The sequence below is a fragment of the Hemiscyllium ocellatum genome, chromosome 1, assembly GCF_020745735.1.
Source record: "Hemiscyllium ocellatum isolate sHemOce1 chromosome 1, sHemOce1.pat.X.cur, whole genome shotgun sequence".
In the NCBI taxonomy this organism is placed as follows: Eukaryota; Metazoa; Chordata; class Chondrichthyes; order Orectolobiformes; family Hemiscylliidae; genus Hemiscyllium; species Hemiscyllium ocellatum.
In genome coordinates this window covers 41212142-41226194 of record NC_083401.1, presented here as the reverse complement: position 1 = coordinate 41226194, position 14053 = coordinate 41212142, and the positions used below count along the sequence as shown (strand labels likewise).

General features: G+C 40.7%; 1 protein-coding gene across 1 annotated transcript in view; it reads left to right on the top strand.

Annotated features, from left to right (window-relative positions):
- Positions 1–14053, top strand: part of acaa2 (acetyl-CoA acyltransferase 2) — a 60949-nt gene that overhangs the window by 38334 nt on the left and 8562 nt on the right. Inside the window, exons 5-9 of the mRNA XM_060849913.1 lie at positions 533–680; positions 3474–3649; positions 8563–8692; positions 10468–10538; positions 11375–11529. Of these exons, the coding sequence (XP_060705896.1) occupies positions 533–680; positions 3474–3649; positions 8563–8692; positions 10468–10538; positions 11375–11529 (680 nt within the window). The remainder of the gene's footprint in view (positions 1–532; positions 681–3473; positions 3650–8562; positions 8693–10467; positions 10539–11374; positions 11530–14053) is intronic.

The window sequence follows — 14053 nt, the reverse complement described above, 5'->3', positions numbered from 1 at the left end:
GATCTGAATAGCCCTCTCTGCTTCTTCTTTCAATATATTATTTTAATTATTATTTAAGTACATTTCAAATTCCATCTTCTGCTGTGGTGGTTTCGAACCTGGGTCCCTACCAAAGTACTATCTGTGTTTTTGGATTACTAGTGCAGTGACAATACCAGTATGCATTGCCTCTGCTATATTGCAGTGAATGGCTAAGTCTTTATGCTGTGGTGTATATTAAGATGGTGATGTTAAGCTTCTTGAAAAGCTAAACCCATCGAAGTGTTCAAAGCGTATTTAATCATACTCCTGGCTGAAAACTTGTAAATAATTGAAAAGGATTTTAAAGTATTGCCATTAAGTATAGTATGGCTTATTATGCGCAGAATTAGAAAATGTTGTGAATGAGCATCTTACTGTGGATACTGACAATTTGCCTCATAAGATTGAGAGTGATGTCAGCATTTACTTACTGTACCTCAAAAATACAGAAAATTGTGTGAATTAGAAAATTAAATTGTTATTAATACTTTTCAAATAAATTGTTCTACAGATGGAAGACACTTTATGGGCAGGACTGACTGACCTCCATATTAAAACTCCTATGGGTCTTACAGCAGAAAATCTTGCTGAGCAATATGAAATAAGCAGGGAGGAATGTGACGCATATGCACTGAAGACTCAGGAGAGGTGGAAAACTGGTGAGTTACTCCAGTACTGGCGTGTAAAGCCTGCATGTAAAGATTTTTTTTAAGTGAATTTGAGTGATTCATTAGCTTATAAAATCATGAGGAGCATGGATAACATGAATAGCCACAGTCTTTTCCCTGTGGAAGTCCTAAACTAGAAGACATAGGTTTAAGGTGAGAGTGGAAAGATTTAAAAAAGACCTGAGATAACTTCTTCACTCAGAGGATGGTGCATGTATGGAGCGAGCTGCCAGAGGAAGTGGTGGAGGTGGGTACAATTAGTACATTTAAAGGGCACCTGAATGGCTGTATGAATAGCAAGGGTTTATAGGGATATGGGCCAATTGCTGGCAAATGGGACGAGGTCAGATTGGGATGTCTGGTTGGCATGAATGAGTTGGACTAAATGATCTGTTTCCATGCTGTATGACTGTAAGTATGAAAGTAACCACAAATAATTAAATTGCAAAACTAAAACAGAAAATGCAGGAATGTTTGCAAATACAATTAGCTTAAGATCATAAGTCTAGGAACAGAAGTAAGCTGTTTAGCCCCTCACGCCTTCTCTGCCGTGCAGTCATGACTCATCCTAACATTCATCTTCCTGCCCTTTCCCCATAACCCTTGATTTTCCTACTGGTCAAGAATCTATCTATCTCACCCTTAAATATATGCAAAGACTCTGCCTCCACAGGTCTCTGTGGGAAGGAGTTCATAAGACTCTCAACCTTCAGAAAAGAAATTCTTCATCTCAGTCTTAAATTTGGCACCCCTTAATTCTGAGACAATGTTCTTTTAATAAAGTACCTTAAAATCTTCAAGTCAGTGGTAAGAAGATCTTTTAGCAGCTTTGTAGTTGGTATCATGAGGTGAAATCATTCATGAAATTGTTTATTCATGAATTTCTTGCCTGCATTTGTTAAAGTCTATAACCGAATGTTAATAACAGCACCAAAAAACAGGTACTTTAAGGCTAGTTGCCTTTATATCTGGCATTAAGAAACTTTTATTGTCTATGATAAAAGGGTATAATTGCAGAGAAATTGGAAATGTATAACATGCAGAATCGGCATTGCTTTACAATGAGGAAATCATGCCAGACAAATTTATTAGAAATACTTGAGGTAGTAACAAGCAGGATAGATAAAGGAGAATTTTTGATTTAATATATCTGGATTTATGAAAAGTGTTCAATAAAGCATCACGCATTGGGTTACTTAACAAAATAACATGAGACAAAATATTTAAAGGAATGAATAGGGTACATGCAAGAAATATGTTTCCCCTGGTTGGAGAATCCTGAAATAGTAGGCAGGATTCAAAGTGCCATTTAGGACCATAAAATCATAAAATCTCCACAGTATCGAAGTAGGCCATTCAACCCATCGAGTCCATGCCAACTCTCCGAAGAGCATCCTTCCCAGATCCACCTTCCTACACTAGCCCTGTAGCCCTGCATTACCCATGGCTAATTCACCTAGCCTGCACATCCTAGACAATATGGGCAATTTAGCATTGCCAAACCACCTAAATTGCACGTCTTTGGACTGTGGGAGGACACTAGAGCACCCAGAGGAAACCCACACAGACACATTGAGAATGTGCAAACTCCACACATAACGGTCACCCGACATGGACTCAAATCTGGATCCCTGGTGCTGTGAGGAAGCAGAGAAACCACTGGGCTACCATGCTGCCAAGGTAAGGAGATTTTTGGAATTCTTTGCCTGAAAGGCTGTGGATGTATTTATGTTTAACGTGGAAGTTGGTAAGTCTTTGATAATTAATGGCCTAAAGGATTCTAGGTATAATGAGGGTAAAAGCCATGAACGTATTAAATGCAGCAGAGGCTTGATTAGCTGATTAGTCTACTCCAATTCTCCAATGAGTGGTGAGAATGACCAAATCTACAGAGCAATGCAGACAAGTTAAGTGAGTGGGCAAAACTTGGCAAATGGAATATAATATAGGAAAATGTGAGGTTTTGCACTTTGGCAGGAGGAACAGAGGAGCTGAACATTACTTAAGTAGAGAAAGGTGTGAATGACTCACAAAAAACAGCATCCACGTTTAGCAGGTAATAGGGAAGGCAAATGACAAGTTCATTTTTATTTCAAAGGGAATGGTGTATAAAAACATGGAACTTTTGTTAAACTGGTGTAAGAAGCTAGAACTAGCACAACTAGACTACTGTGAGCAGTTTTTGTCACCTTTTATAAGAAAAGACTTATTGGCTTTGGAGGCAGTCTAGGGCAGGTTCATCAGGTTGATTCCGGCTATGGAGGAATTTCAGTTCTGAAGGGATTTATGAAGGGAGTGTGAGTAGGTTGAGACTCTACTCTGTTCAGAAGGATGAGAGGTATCCTTATTGAAACACAAGGTTCTGAGAGGACTCGACAGGATGCATATGGAGAGGTTGTTTTCCCTTGTGGGGAGAGTTTAGGATCAGAGGGCATAATCTGTGTAAGGGGTCACCTACTTAGAACAGAAATGAGGAGGAATTATGAGATAAAAGTCTGTGAAATTCTTTACGGCAGTAGAGCAACCAAGAGTTATGAGGAAAAGGCAGGAAATTGGAGTTGATGATTACCGCATCAAATTAGATCTTATTGAAATGCAGAGACTTGATGGGCTGGATGGCCTCCTTCTGCTGCTATGTTTTATGGTCATATGTTTGGTGATTATATGTTAGTATTTTGGCCTGTCTTTGAGAAAGAAAAATGGTCATTTCTTTCTCCTAAGATTAAGACAAAGTAATAATATGCATGTATGCATCATTGATACATAATCCATAATACCTTTCAGCCCATGAAGCTGGTTACTTCAAAGAGGAGTTGGCTCCAATTGAGGTGAAAATCAAGAAAGGAGTACAGTCTATTACACATGATGAGCACCCTAGACCAAATACCACTGCAGAGCAGATGTCCAAGTTACCAACTGTGTTCAAGAAAAATGGCACCGTCACTGCAGGAAATGCCTCGGTATGTTCTGTCCCTGTCCTTGTGGAATGTTGTCAAGTCTAATTAATGTCTATTTTTGCCATTAAATAGTTTTGTTTCTCCAGTTTATCTTTAGTCTTCCTATTCTGCTAGGAGAAAGTGAGGACTGCAGATGCTGGAGATCAGAGCTGAAAAATGTGTTGCTGGAAAAGCGCAGCAGGTCAGGCAGCATCCAAGGAGCAGGAGAATCGACATTTCGGGCATAAGCCTACTGACCGACTGCGCTTTTCCAGCAACACATTTTTCAGCTCTTCCTATTCTGCAACATGTTTGGTTTATGATTCAGTGCTGGTCAAACTTCTTTTTCTAGCTACTGGTACTATCCTAGGTAACTACTTGAGGAACAGACTCTGTATTAACATGACAACGTATTCAACTGAAGGTGAGATTCTGACATTGCAGATTGAGTTTAAATAAATTTGAGGTGTTGCATTTTGGTAAGGCAAACATGAACAGGACTTGTCCAGTTAGTTGTAGGCCCTGGAGAATTTTACCGAACAAAGAGGCATAAGGGTGCAGGTGCATTGTTCCTTGAAAGTGGAGTCGCAGGTAGACAGGGTTGTAAAGAAGGCATTTGGCACAGTTCCTTCATTGGTTAGAACATTGAGTATTGGAACTGGAATGTCACGTTGCAGCTGTGCAAGATATTGGTTAGGCCACTTTTAGAATACTGTGTACAATTCTCTTGCCCTTCCATAGGAACGGTGTTGTTAAATTTAAGAGGGTACAGAAAGATTTACAAGGATGTGGCCACGACTAGAGGATTTGATGCATAGGAAGAGGCTAACTAGGCTGGAGCTTTCTTCCTTGGAGTGAGAGAGGCTGTGGGGTGACCTTATAGAGGTTTATAAAATCATGAGGGGCATGATTCAACAAGGTGCCACACACAGGGCTATTGCATTAGGTAAAGGTGCACACCGTCATGGGCAATGTATTAGTATGGATGAAGAATTGGTTAACTAACAGTGGGAGTCCTTTTCTGGTTGGCGATCAGTGACTAATGGTGTCCCTCAGGGATCGGTGTTGGGACTGTAATTGTTTACAATTTACATGGATGATTTTGAGTTGGGGACCATGTGTACTGTGTCAAAATTTCAGGATGACATTAAGATGAGTGGTAGAGCAAAGTGTGCAAAGGACTCTGAAAGTTTACAGAGGGATATAGATAGTTTGAGTAGGCAAAGGTCTGGCAGATGGAGGACAATGTTGATAAATGTGAAGTCATCCACTTTGGTCGGAATAACAATAAAAAGGACTATTATTTGAATGGTAAAAAAAAATGCAGCATGCTGCTGTGCAGAGGGACCTTTTGCATGAATCACAATTTGGTTTGCAGGTGCAATAGCTAATTAAGAAGGCAAAAGGAATTTTGTCCCTTATTGTTAGAGGGATTGAGCTTAAAAGCAAGGAGGTTATGTTCCACCTGTGTAGGGTGCTGATGAGGCCACACCTGGAGTACTGCCTAGAGTTTTGGAGTCTTACTTGATTGAAAAAGGATGTACTGGCACTGGAGGTAATTTGGAGGAGGTTCTCTAGGTTGATTCCAGAGTTGAGGGGGTTGACTTATGATGAGAGACTAAGTAGACTGGGATTGTATTCTTTGGAAATCATGGAATAGAAGCAGGGAGGATGTTTCCATTGGCGGGCGAAATGTGAACAAGACGGCATAGCTTCAAAATTAGGGGAAGCAGATTTAGGATTGAATTGAGGAGGTACTTCTTCAACCAGAGGGTTGTGAATCTATGGAATTCCCTGCCCAGTGAAGTAGTTGAGGCTTCATCATTGAATGTTTTTTAAAGCTAAGACAGAGTCATAGAGATGTACAGCATCAGTCCAACCCGTCCATGCCAACCAGATATCCCAACCCAATCTAGTCCCACCTGCCAGCACCCAGCCCATATCCCTCCAAACCCATCCTATTCATATACCCATCCAAATGCCTCTTAAATGTTTCAATTGTATCAGCCTCCACCACTCCCTCTGGCAGCTCATTCCATACCCGTACCACCCTCTATATGAAAAGGTTGCCCTTAGGTCTCTTTTATATCTTTTCCCTCTCACTCTAAACCTATGCCCTCTAGTTCTGGACTCCCCAGCCCCAGGGAAAAGACTTTGTCTATTTATCCTATCCATGCCCCTCATAATTTTGTAAGCCTCTATAAGGTCACCCCTCAGCCTACGACGCTCCAGGGAAAACAGTCCCAGCCTGTTTAGTCTCTCCCTATAGCTCAAATCCTCCAACCCTGGCAACATCCTTGTAAATCTTTTCTGAACCCTTTCAAGTTTCACAACATCTTTCCGATAGGAAGTAGACCAGAATTGCACACAATATTCCAGCAGTGTCCTGTACAGCCGCAACATGACCTCCCAACTCCTGTACTCAATAATAGTAAATTTGGATATTTGGCTAAATATACTAATTATCCAATTAGTGAATGAATAACAGAAACCCCAACACAGATCCCTACAGGATCCTTACTAGTCATGTCCTGCTTATGGAAGTGCTTACCCATTATTCCAACTCGCGTTTTCCTGCTATTTGGCCAATTTTTTATCCGTGCCAGTAATTTGCCTTCAATTCTATGAGCTTCCAGCTTAGTTAACAGTCTCTTGTGTGGAACTTCGTCAAAAGCCTTCTGGAAATCCATTTTTAAAAATTCAATTGCCTTAGCTATATCCACTACCTTTGTCATCGTTTTAAAATCTGAGATTTGTCAGGCATGACCTACTCTTCAGGAATCAATGTTGGTTCTCTCTGATTAACTGAGTTTTTTAAAGCGATTGATTGACCACTGCAACCTAAATATTTTCAAATAACTTTTAAAAGAAGATTGCATATCTACTCAGTCTGTGATATTTTCTAATCAACCTGTGCAGAGATTAGATTAGATTAGATTAGATTACTTACAGAGTGGAAACAGGCCCTTCAGTCCAACAAGTCCACACCGACCCGCTGAAGCGCAACCCACCCAGACCCATTCCCCTACATTTACCCCTTACCTAACACTACGGGCAATTTAGCATGACCCATTCACCTAACCTGCATATTTTTGGACTGTGGGAGGAAACCGGAGCACCCGGAGGAAACCCACGCAGACACTGGGAGAATGTGCAAACTCCACACAGACAATCGCCTGAGGCGGGAATTGAACCCGGGTCTCTGGCGCTGTGGGGCAGCAATGCTAACCACCGTGTCCTTTGACACCTCTGGAGCAGGCAAGACTCAAACCTGATTTCCCTGGCTCAATGGCAGGGACACTATCAGCTTGTCACAAGAACCCTTAAGATTTGTTTTTGAACAGTAAAGGAATAAAGAGTTATGTTGAGAGGGTGGGTAAGTGGAGCTGCGGCCACAAAAAGATCAGCCATGATCTTATTGAATGGTGGAGTGGGCTCAAAGGCCCAGATGACCTACTCCTGCTCCTAGTTCTTAAGTTCCTATGTTCTTATGAATAAGATGAATAGCCAAGATCTTTTCCCCAGGGTGGAGGAGACGCAGACTAGACATGTAAGTTTATGGTGAGGGGAGAAAGATTTCAAAATGACCTGAGGGTTAACTTATCCTCACAAAGAGTGATGCATATATGGAAGGAGCTGCCAGAGCAAGTGGTGGAGGCTGGTACAATTACAATATTTAAAAGGCATCCGGATGGATATATAAATAGAAAAGGTTTAGAGGAATATGGGCCAAATGCAGGGAAATGGGATTCTGTCAGATTGACATGTCTGATCGGTAGGGAAGAGTTGAACCATGCTAGATGACTCTATGATTTTATAGATGTCCATCATCATGATTAATTACTTTCACCTCATAACCTGTTTTATGTCTTTATCTCAGATCACCTACTGCTGACAGCAAGGTCATTGAAGGTTTTACTTCAAGATTTGACCCCTCCAATATTCTCATGGTCAATGTTCCATTTTCCAATTTCCACAACTGAAGATCATCAAGAAACCTGCTGCCTGTATCCTAACTTGCACTAAATTCTATTTCCCTATTACCCAGTCCTCACTAATTTACACTAATTTATCCTTCTTTTCAAATTCTGCATGATCTCATCCTGTGACTGTTACCTATTGGAGATACATCCTATCTTCTCCTCTTGTCCTTTAGAATCGCAATGACTGAACTCTTTTTATTTTAGCCTCAACGCAAATTTGAATTGCTTTACCATTGGCAGTCATGCCTTCATTTCTGGTATTCTCTGCCTATACTTATTTTTCCTCCTTCAAAACGCTCCTTCAATTAGAGTTAGCTCTTTTGATCAAGCTTTTTGGTAATCTGTATTGAAATCTCCTTCTAGTAGCTTTTTTTATTTTCCTGCGTCCCTTTTGAAGTATCCTGGGAATTTTTTTTTTTAAAAATCACATTAAGAGTATAATATAAATACAAGTTGTTTGAGTTATTGCTTGCTGAAGTGATTATTATTCTTGTGTGGACCTGGATAATGTGGTCAGAGATTATTTGACCACGGGGCCATCACAACCAGGCTTGACCTTATTTTTTTTCCAGGTGTCCGTGCATGTGTACTATGCAGCAAGGACTGCAGGATAGAAATCAGAGCCAAAAAGGTTAATTACTTTTTCCTGCCTTCTAAATCAGGATCACTAGCAGTTGGGTACCCTAACAATTGTCTAGCCAGGTGATTGGTATCCAAAGTGGGACTATCCTGGCTTCCATGGCTTAGTTCATTTAATGAATCGTCAAATCTTACTAGCCTGTTCCTTTTGAATTCATTAGTCAGATAACATAATGTAAATACAGAAGTGTAAACAGATAGTTACTGCCCCAGAGTCTAGATTGCATATGATTATTGAACAAGTATAACTAGATTTGTTTTGAGAACAGAGGATTGTTTACAGATGAAATGATGGCTATAATTTACTTTTCTTAGGGAGTGTGTGATGGAGCTGCTGCAGTGATTATAGCCAGTGAAGACGCTGTCCAGAAACATAAACTGACTCCACTGGCCAGAATAGTGGCCCATCATGTGTGCGGATGTGATCCAAGCATTATGGGAATTGGTGAGTATTACTGTATATTCAGTCAAGGTGAAGGGCAGATAGTAACAAAGTGGTAATGTCACTGAATTAGTAGTACAGAGGCCTGGGCTAATGGCCTGGAGACCCGCATTAAAAATCTTACCAAGACACCAGTTGCCCAGTATCAATCAATGCTTTGATGAGACTAAACACTGTTAGAAAGTGAGGACTGCAGATGCTGGAGATAAGAGTCAAGAATGTGGTGCTGGAAAAGCACAGCAGGTCAGGCAGGGGCTTATGCCTGAAACGTTGGTTCTTCTGCTCCTTGGATCCTGCCTTACCAGCTGTGTTTTTCCAGCACCATTCTCTCAACTGAAACAAAATACCAAGGCAAACCAATCATGAAGTTTGCCAGGAACTACCCAGCCACTAAATTTCTTTTTAGATGACGATGGTTAACACATTCTAAGTAGTCCAGGATCAGGCTATAAGACTGTGTTCAAATCAATTGGGTCACCTAAGTTTGCTATTGTTAGTCAAAATATTAATTCTTCTATGTGAAAAGCCTATCTATTATTATTTTAATTGAGATAACACTTTTAATAAAATAGTGATGTGGAATACCAGAAGAATTGTTAAACTGGATTGTAAAACATAATTCTAACATCATAACTTTTGTTTAATTCCATTTTTGGGATAGGGATATAAACTATGTTTGTTCTGAGATATAATTTAAATTTAAAGTGGGATCCATTGCTGTAGTGTGGAATGTGAGGTTATTGAAGATGTTATACTAGCTAACCAGGTACAGGCAGTCTTTCAAAACTTACTTTTATCCATAGGCACATAAAAAGTGTAACTATCTCCGTTGCCAATGGAGCTTCATTTTTGTCCCCCTCCATTACCTGTAAATGTATGTAACATCTGGCAGGAGTTGTCACATGGCAATCAGGGACATGAATCCTGACCTGCCCAAACCCTCCCCCAGTTTCTACCACTTTATTATGGTTCTGATGCCCAGTGTGAAATTTACTGATTACCACCCCACAAAAGTTAGAGATTGAACTGAGAAATAGCCTGGCTTGTATAGCTCAATGCTAATTTTGCACCATTTTCAGGGGTCTGTTCACCACCTGACTCAGGAAGTCTCAGCATTTTTATACAGGACACCAACCTTTTGTCAAAACATGGAAACAGCTTTAAAGGAGTTTTGCTGCTTAGCAAGATCAATTTCAGATAAAGCTCGCATCCAAACTATTAAATTGTTCTTTTCCTTCAGATACTGATCAACATATTTTATGGAGTAGTTGGCAGAAGTCCAAGTGCCACCAGTCCTTGATTAGATATTTAGGATGAAAGGTGGGAGCTAAAATCAAGTTGCTGGATAGGAAAGCAGCAATTAGTTAGTTCAATGGTACCTGTGCTTTTTAATAAAAAAGTTTGCTTCTCTGAGCAAAGTCATTTCCAGTCTCCTTACAAGTTTTCCTCAATTGTTAGCAAATAAACAGAAGTGATTTATTTAGGAAGACGAATTTTACTAATGAAGTAAGCATTACAACTTTCAAAATGGATGTCTTTGCATACCTCTCCTGCAAAAAGTCATCTGGCCTTTGTTCATCGCTTTCTATGGTCCAAGTGGTTAAAATTACGAACTGTGATGCCGGGTGACAGCTGATGATACAGCATGTCAATGCCTTACTATTCTAACCTGCTACCTGCTTATTTTTGTGTTTTAAAATCTGGCAAATGCAGCGGCAAATTTTAAGAACTCGAAGCATGTTTCCTTTCTAATTAGCTCTTACTTTTGTCTCTGGCAGGCCCAGTGCCAGCAATCAGTGGAGTCCTAAAGAAAGCAGGATTATCCTTGAAGGACATGGATTTGGTAGAGGTCTGTGAAAACCAATGAATTGGTTTATGGTAGCCATCATTAGAAGTATAATACAATTAAACTGCAAGACATCTCACCCTGTTGGTTCTATCTTTTATTTCTTTCTCCGACATATGCTTATTTATTTCCCCCTTGTTTAATACGCTTAAGATGTATCTAAATCAGCCAACATTTGATAGAATGGCAAAGCAGGTTCAAGGGCCTAATAAACCTGCTCTTGATTCTAATTTTACTTTTACTTTTACTCTTCCTTCCACTTTTTTTTCCCTTTCACATGATGTCTCGACAATGTTGCCTCTTTCATGGAGTTAACTTTCTGTACTTTGCACAAGAGAAAGTGAGGACTGCAGATGCTGGAGATCAGAGTTGAAGAGTGTGGTGCTGGAAAAGCACAGCCAGTCAGGCAGCATCCAAGGAACAAGAGAGTCGACGTTTTGAGTGTAAGCTCTTTATCAGCATCCACACCTGATTAAGACCGTATGCTTGAAATGTCAACTCTGCTGCTCCTTGGATGCTGCCTGACTGGCTGTGCTTTTCCAGCACTACACTCTTCAACTCTGTACTTTGCATAGGTTTGTTCTTTGAGTATGGAGCATTGCACCATTCTCCTCCAGCGGCCTTACAGTTCACTGTCTAGGAGGAATTGTCGGTTGGGAATAAGATAATTGGCCAAACTTCACCTCCCTAAACCAGGGACACTGAGGCAAAGTATATCATGCTGCTGTGTAGGCTGAGATAAGTAATACACATATATATTATGTATATATGGTGGAAATTATTGTTTTTCAAACTATGTTTACAATGTTATTGATTATGATGTATTCTTTCTTCAAAAGGTAAATGAAGCTTTTGCTCCTCAGTATTTAGCTGTACAGAAGGCTCTGAAGTTGGATCCCAAAAACACGAACGTGAATGGAGGGGCTATAGCCTTAGGACACCCACTGGGAGCATCTGGAACCAGGATAACAGCTCATCTAGTTTATGAGCTGAGGTACAATAACTATTTATCTGTCTGTTTCTTGGCTAAATGGTGTGGATTTGGGGGGAGGGGGGTGTAGTCAAGGTAGCTCTGGGAGTCGGTGGGTTTGAATTGATGCCCATGTTGAATTGGACTCTGGAGACAGAACGGCCTAGGAAGGGTAGGGAGGTGTTGGAGATGGGCCATGTGAACTTGAGGTCAGGGTGGAAGATGTTGATGAACTGTTCAGCCTCCTGGTGGGAGCATGAGGTGGTGCCAATACAGTCATCAGTGTGGCTTTGTAAAAGGTGAATGGTGCCAGTATAGCTATGGAAGAGGGACTGTTCCACGTCTCCTACTAAGAGGCAGGCATAGCTGGGACCCATGCGGGTGCCTATGGCTACCCCTCTTGTCTGTCGGAAGTTGGAGATTTCGAAGGTGTAATTATTGAGGGTGATCGAAATACCCTCCATCGCATCTCCTCCACTTCTGACACCTCCGCCCACGAACCCCTGCCCCCAACCGCAACAACGTTAGAACTCCTGTGGTTCTCATATTCCACCCCACGAATCTCCTGATACAACACATTGCCGTCCACTATTTTCACCGTCTACAATCAGACCTCACCACCAAAACTATATTTCCCTCCTCATCCCTATCTGTGTTCCTCAGGGACTATTCCCTCCGCAACTCCCTTGTTAGATCCATGCTCCCCACTAACCCACCCTCTACACCCGGAATCTCCCCTGCTGCTGCATGGGATGCAAAACCTGCATCCGTACCTCCCACTTCACCTCCGTCAAAGACCCTAAAAGATTATTTCAAATCCGGCAGAAATTTTCCTGTGCACCCACCCATCTTATTTACTGCATCTGTTGCTCTTGAGGTGGTCTCCTGTACATCAAAGAGACTGAGTACCAACTCGCAGAGTGGTTCAGGGAAAATCTCTGGTCTGCACACACCAAACAACCCCACTGTCCAATGACCAACCACTTCAACTCCCCCTCACGTTCCCCCAAGGACATGCCTCCACCACCAAATCAAAGCCACCTGTCAATTGGAGGAAGAACACCTGATCTTCTACCTTGGAGCCCTGCAACCACACAGCATCAACATTGACTTCGCCAGTTTTCCAGTCTCCCCACCCCACCCCACCTCATCCCAGATCCAACTCGGCACCGCCCTCTTGACCTTACTTAACTATCCATCATCCTTTACACCTATCTCCTCCACCTTCCCCATTGATATATCATAATCATCTCCTACCTGCACCCACCTATTGTCATTCCACATACCACCCCCCCCAGCCCTATCCCTTCCCCCCATTTATATCTTAGCCCCTTTCTGCTCCATATTTCTGATGAAAGGCTTATGCCCGAAATGTCGACTCTTCTGCTCCTCAGATACTGCCTGACTTGCTGTGCTTTTTCCTGCGCCACACTTTTCAATTTTTACCCAAAGGAGACAATGCCTGCATTAAAACTGCCAAATAACTAATTTGAAATAAGATGCCTACAAAAAAAAACTGATGTCGACCCTTAAGTTGACTTTAATTTGCAGTTTTTATTGCATATAAAAATGTGTCCGACAACCCAAGATTAATGAAAATTTTGTTTTGTATTTCTTTTGAAATAGACGTAATTTGTGTATTGATTCTATTACTTAGTAAAAGCAGGAAGTGTTGAACTTGTGCAGTAATCTAACAGAGAGAAATTGTTCAATGTTAGGAATTTTGATGGAAAAAAAATTCTTTCTAAAAAGTTAATACATTCTCAAGTACTGATCGTGCTGTTTCCTCTATATTCTGATCGGGTTATTTGTAGATGTGTGTGTCAGCAGTAGATGGTGCTCTCATACTCTTTATATATGAACTGAAGAACCCATTTTATTATTACTGATTTGCTTTCCTGCTTCGTAATGTTCTGCACTCGCGTGTTTTGTGTTTATATTATTACAACATAATATAAAACTTGAGAGTTTTTTTTCTACTTAATAGCACAGTATAGACTGTAAAGCATGTCAAAGAGACATGAAGATATGTGGTCACAGGAGATGTGACGAGGAGGTGATGATCAGTAGCTTTATCAGAGAAACTGACAGGAGAGGCTTACAAAGGAGAAGTTATAATGGTAATATGGAGTTGTTACAGCACAGATTTTCTCGAATACTGCCTGATGTAAGGAACTACAGTCTGAAAAAGGCCTAAAAATAATTTGTTCCATTGGTACAATATAGATAATGAACTCAAATTTCAATTGTCTGAGCATCCATAATTTGTTAGGAAGATTTGGATTACAATTTCTTTTGTGGAATGATTTTACACCTAGCTCTACTTTTAAGGTTATGTCATGTTGTCTTACTCTGGGTTTTTCTACTTTGAATAATATGGCAAAGTAATTATCTTATCTGATACCTTTATTATTTTATTTAATAGCCTCAATTAGATCACGTATTTCCCCAAACTAAATAGACTCTTTTCCTTGATTTGACTAGAAGATTACTGATAAAGGAACCAATCCTGAGTGCATTCTTTAAAATATTCTCCACTTTGAACACA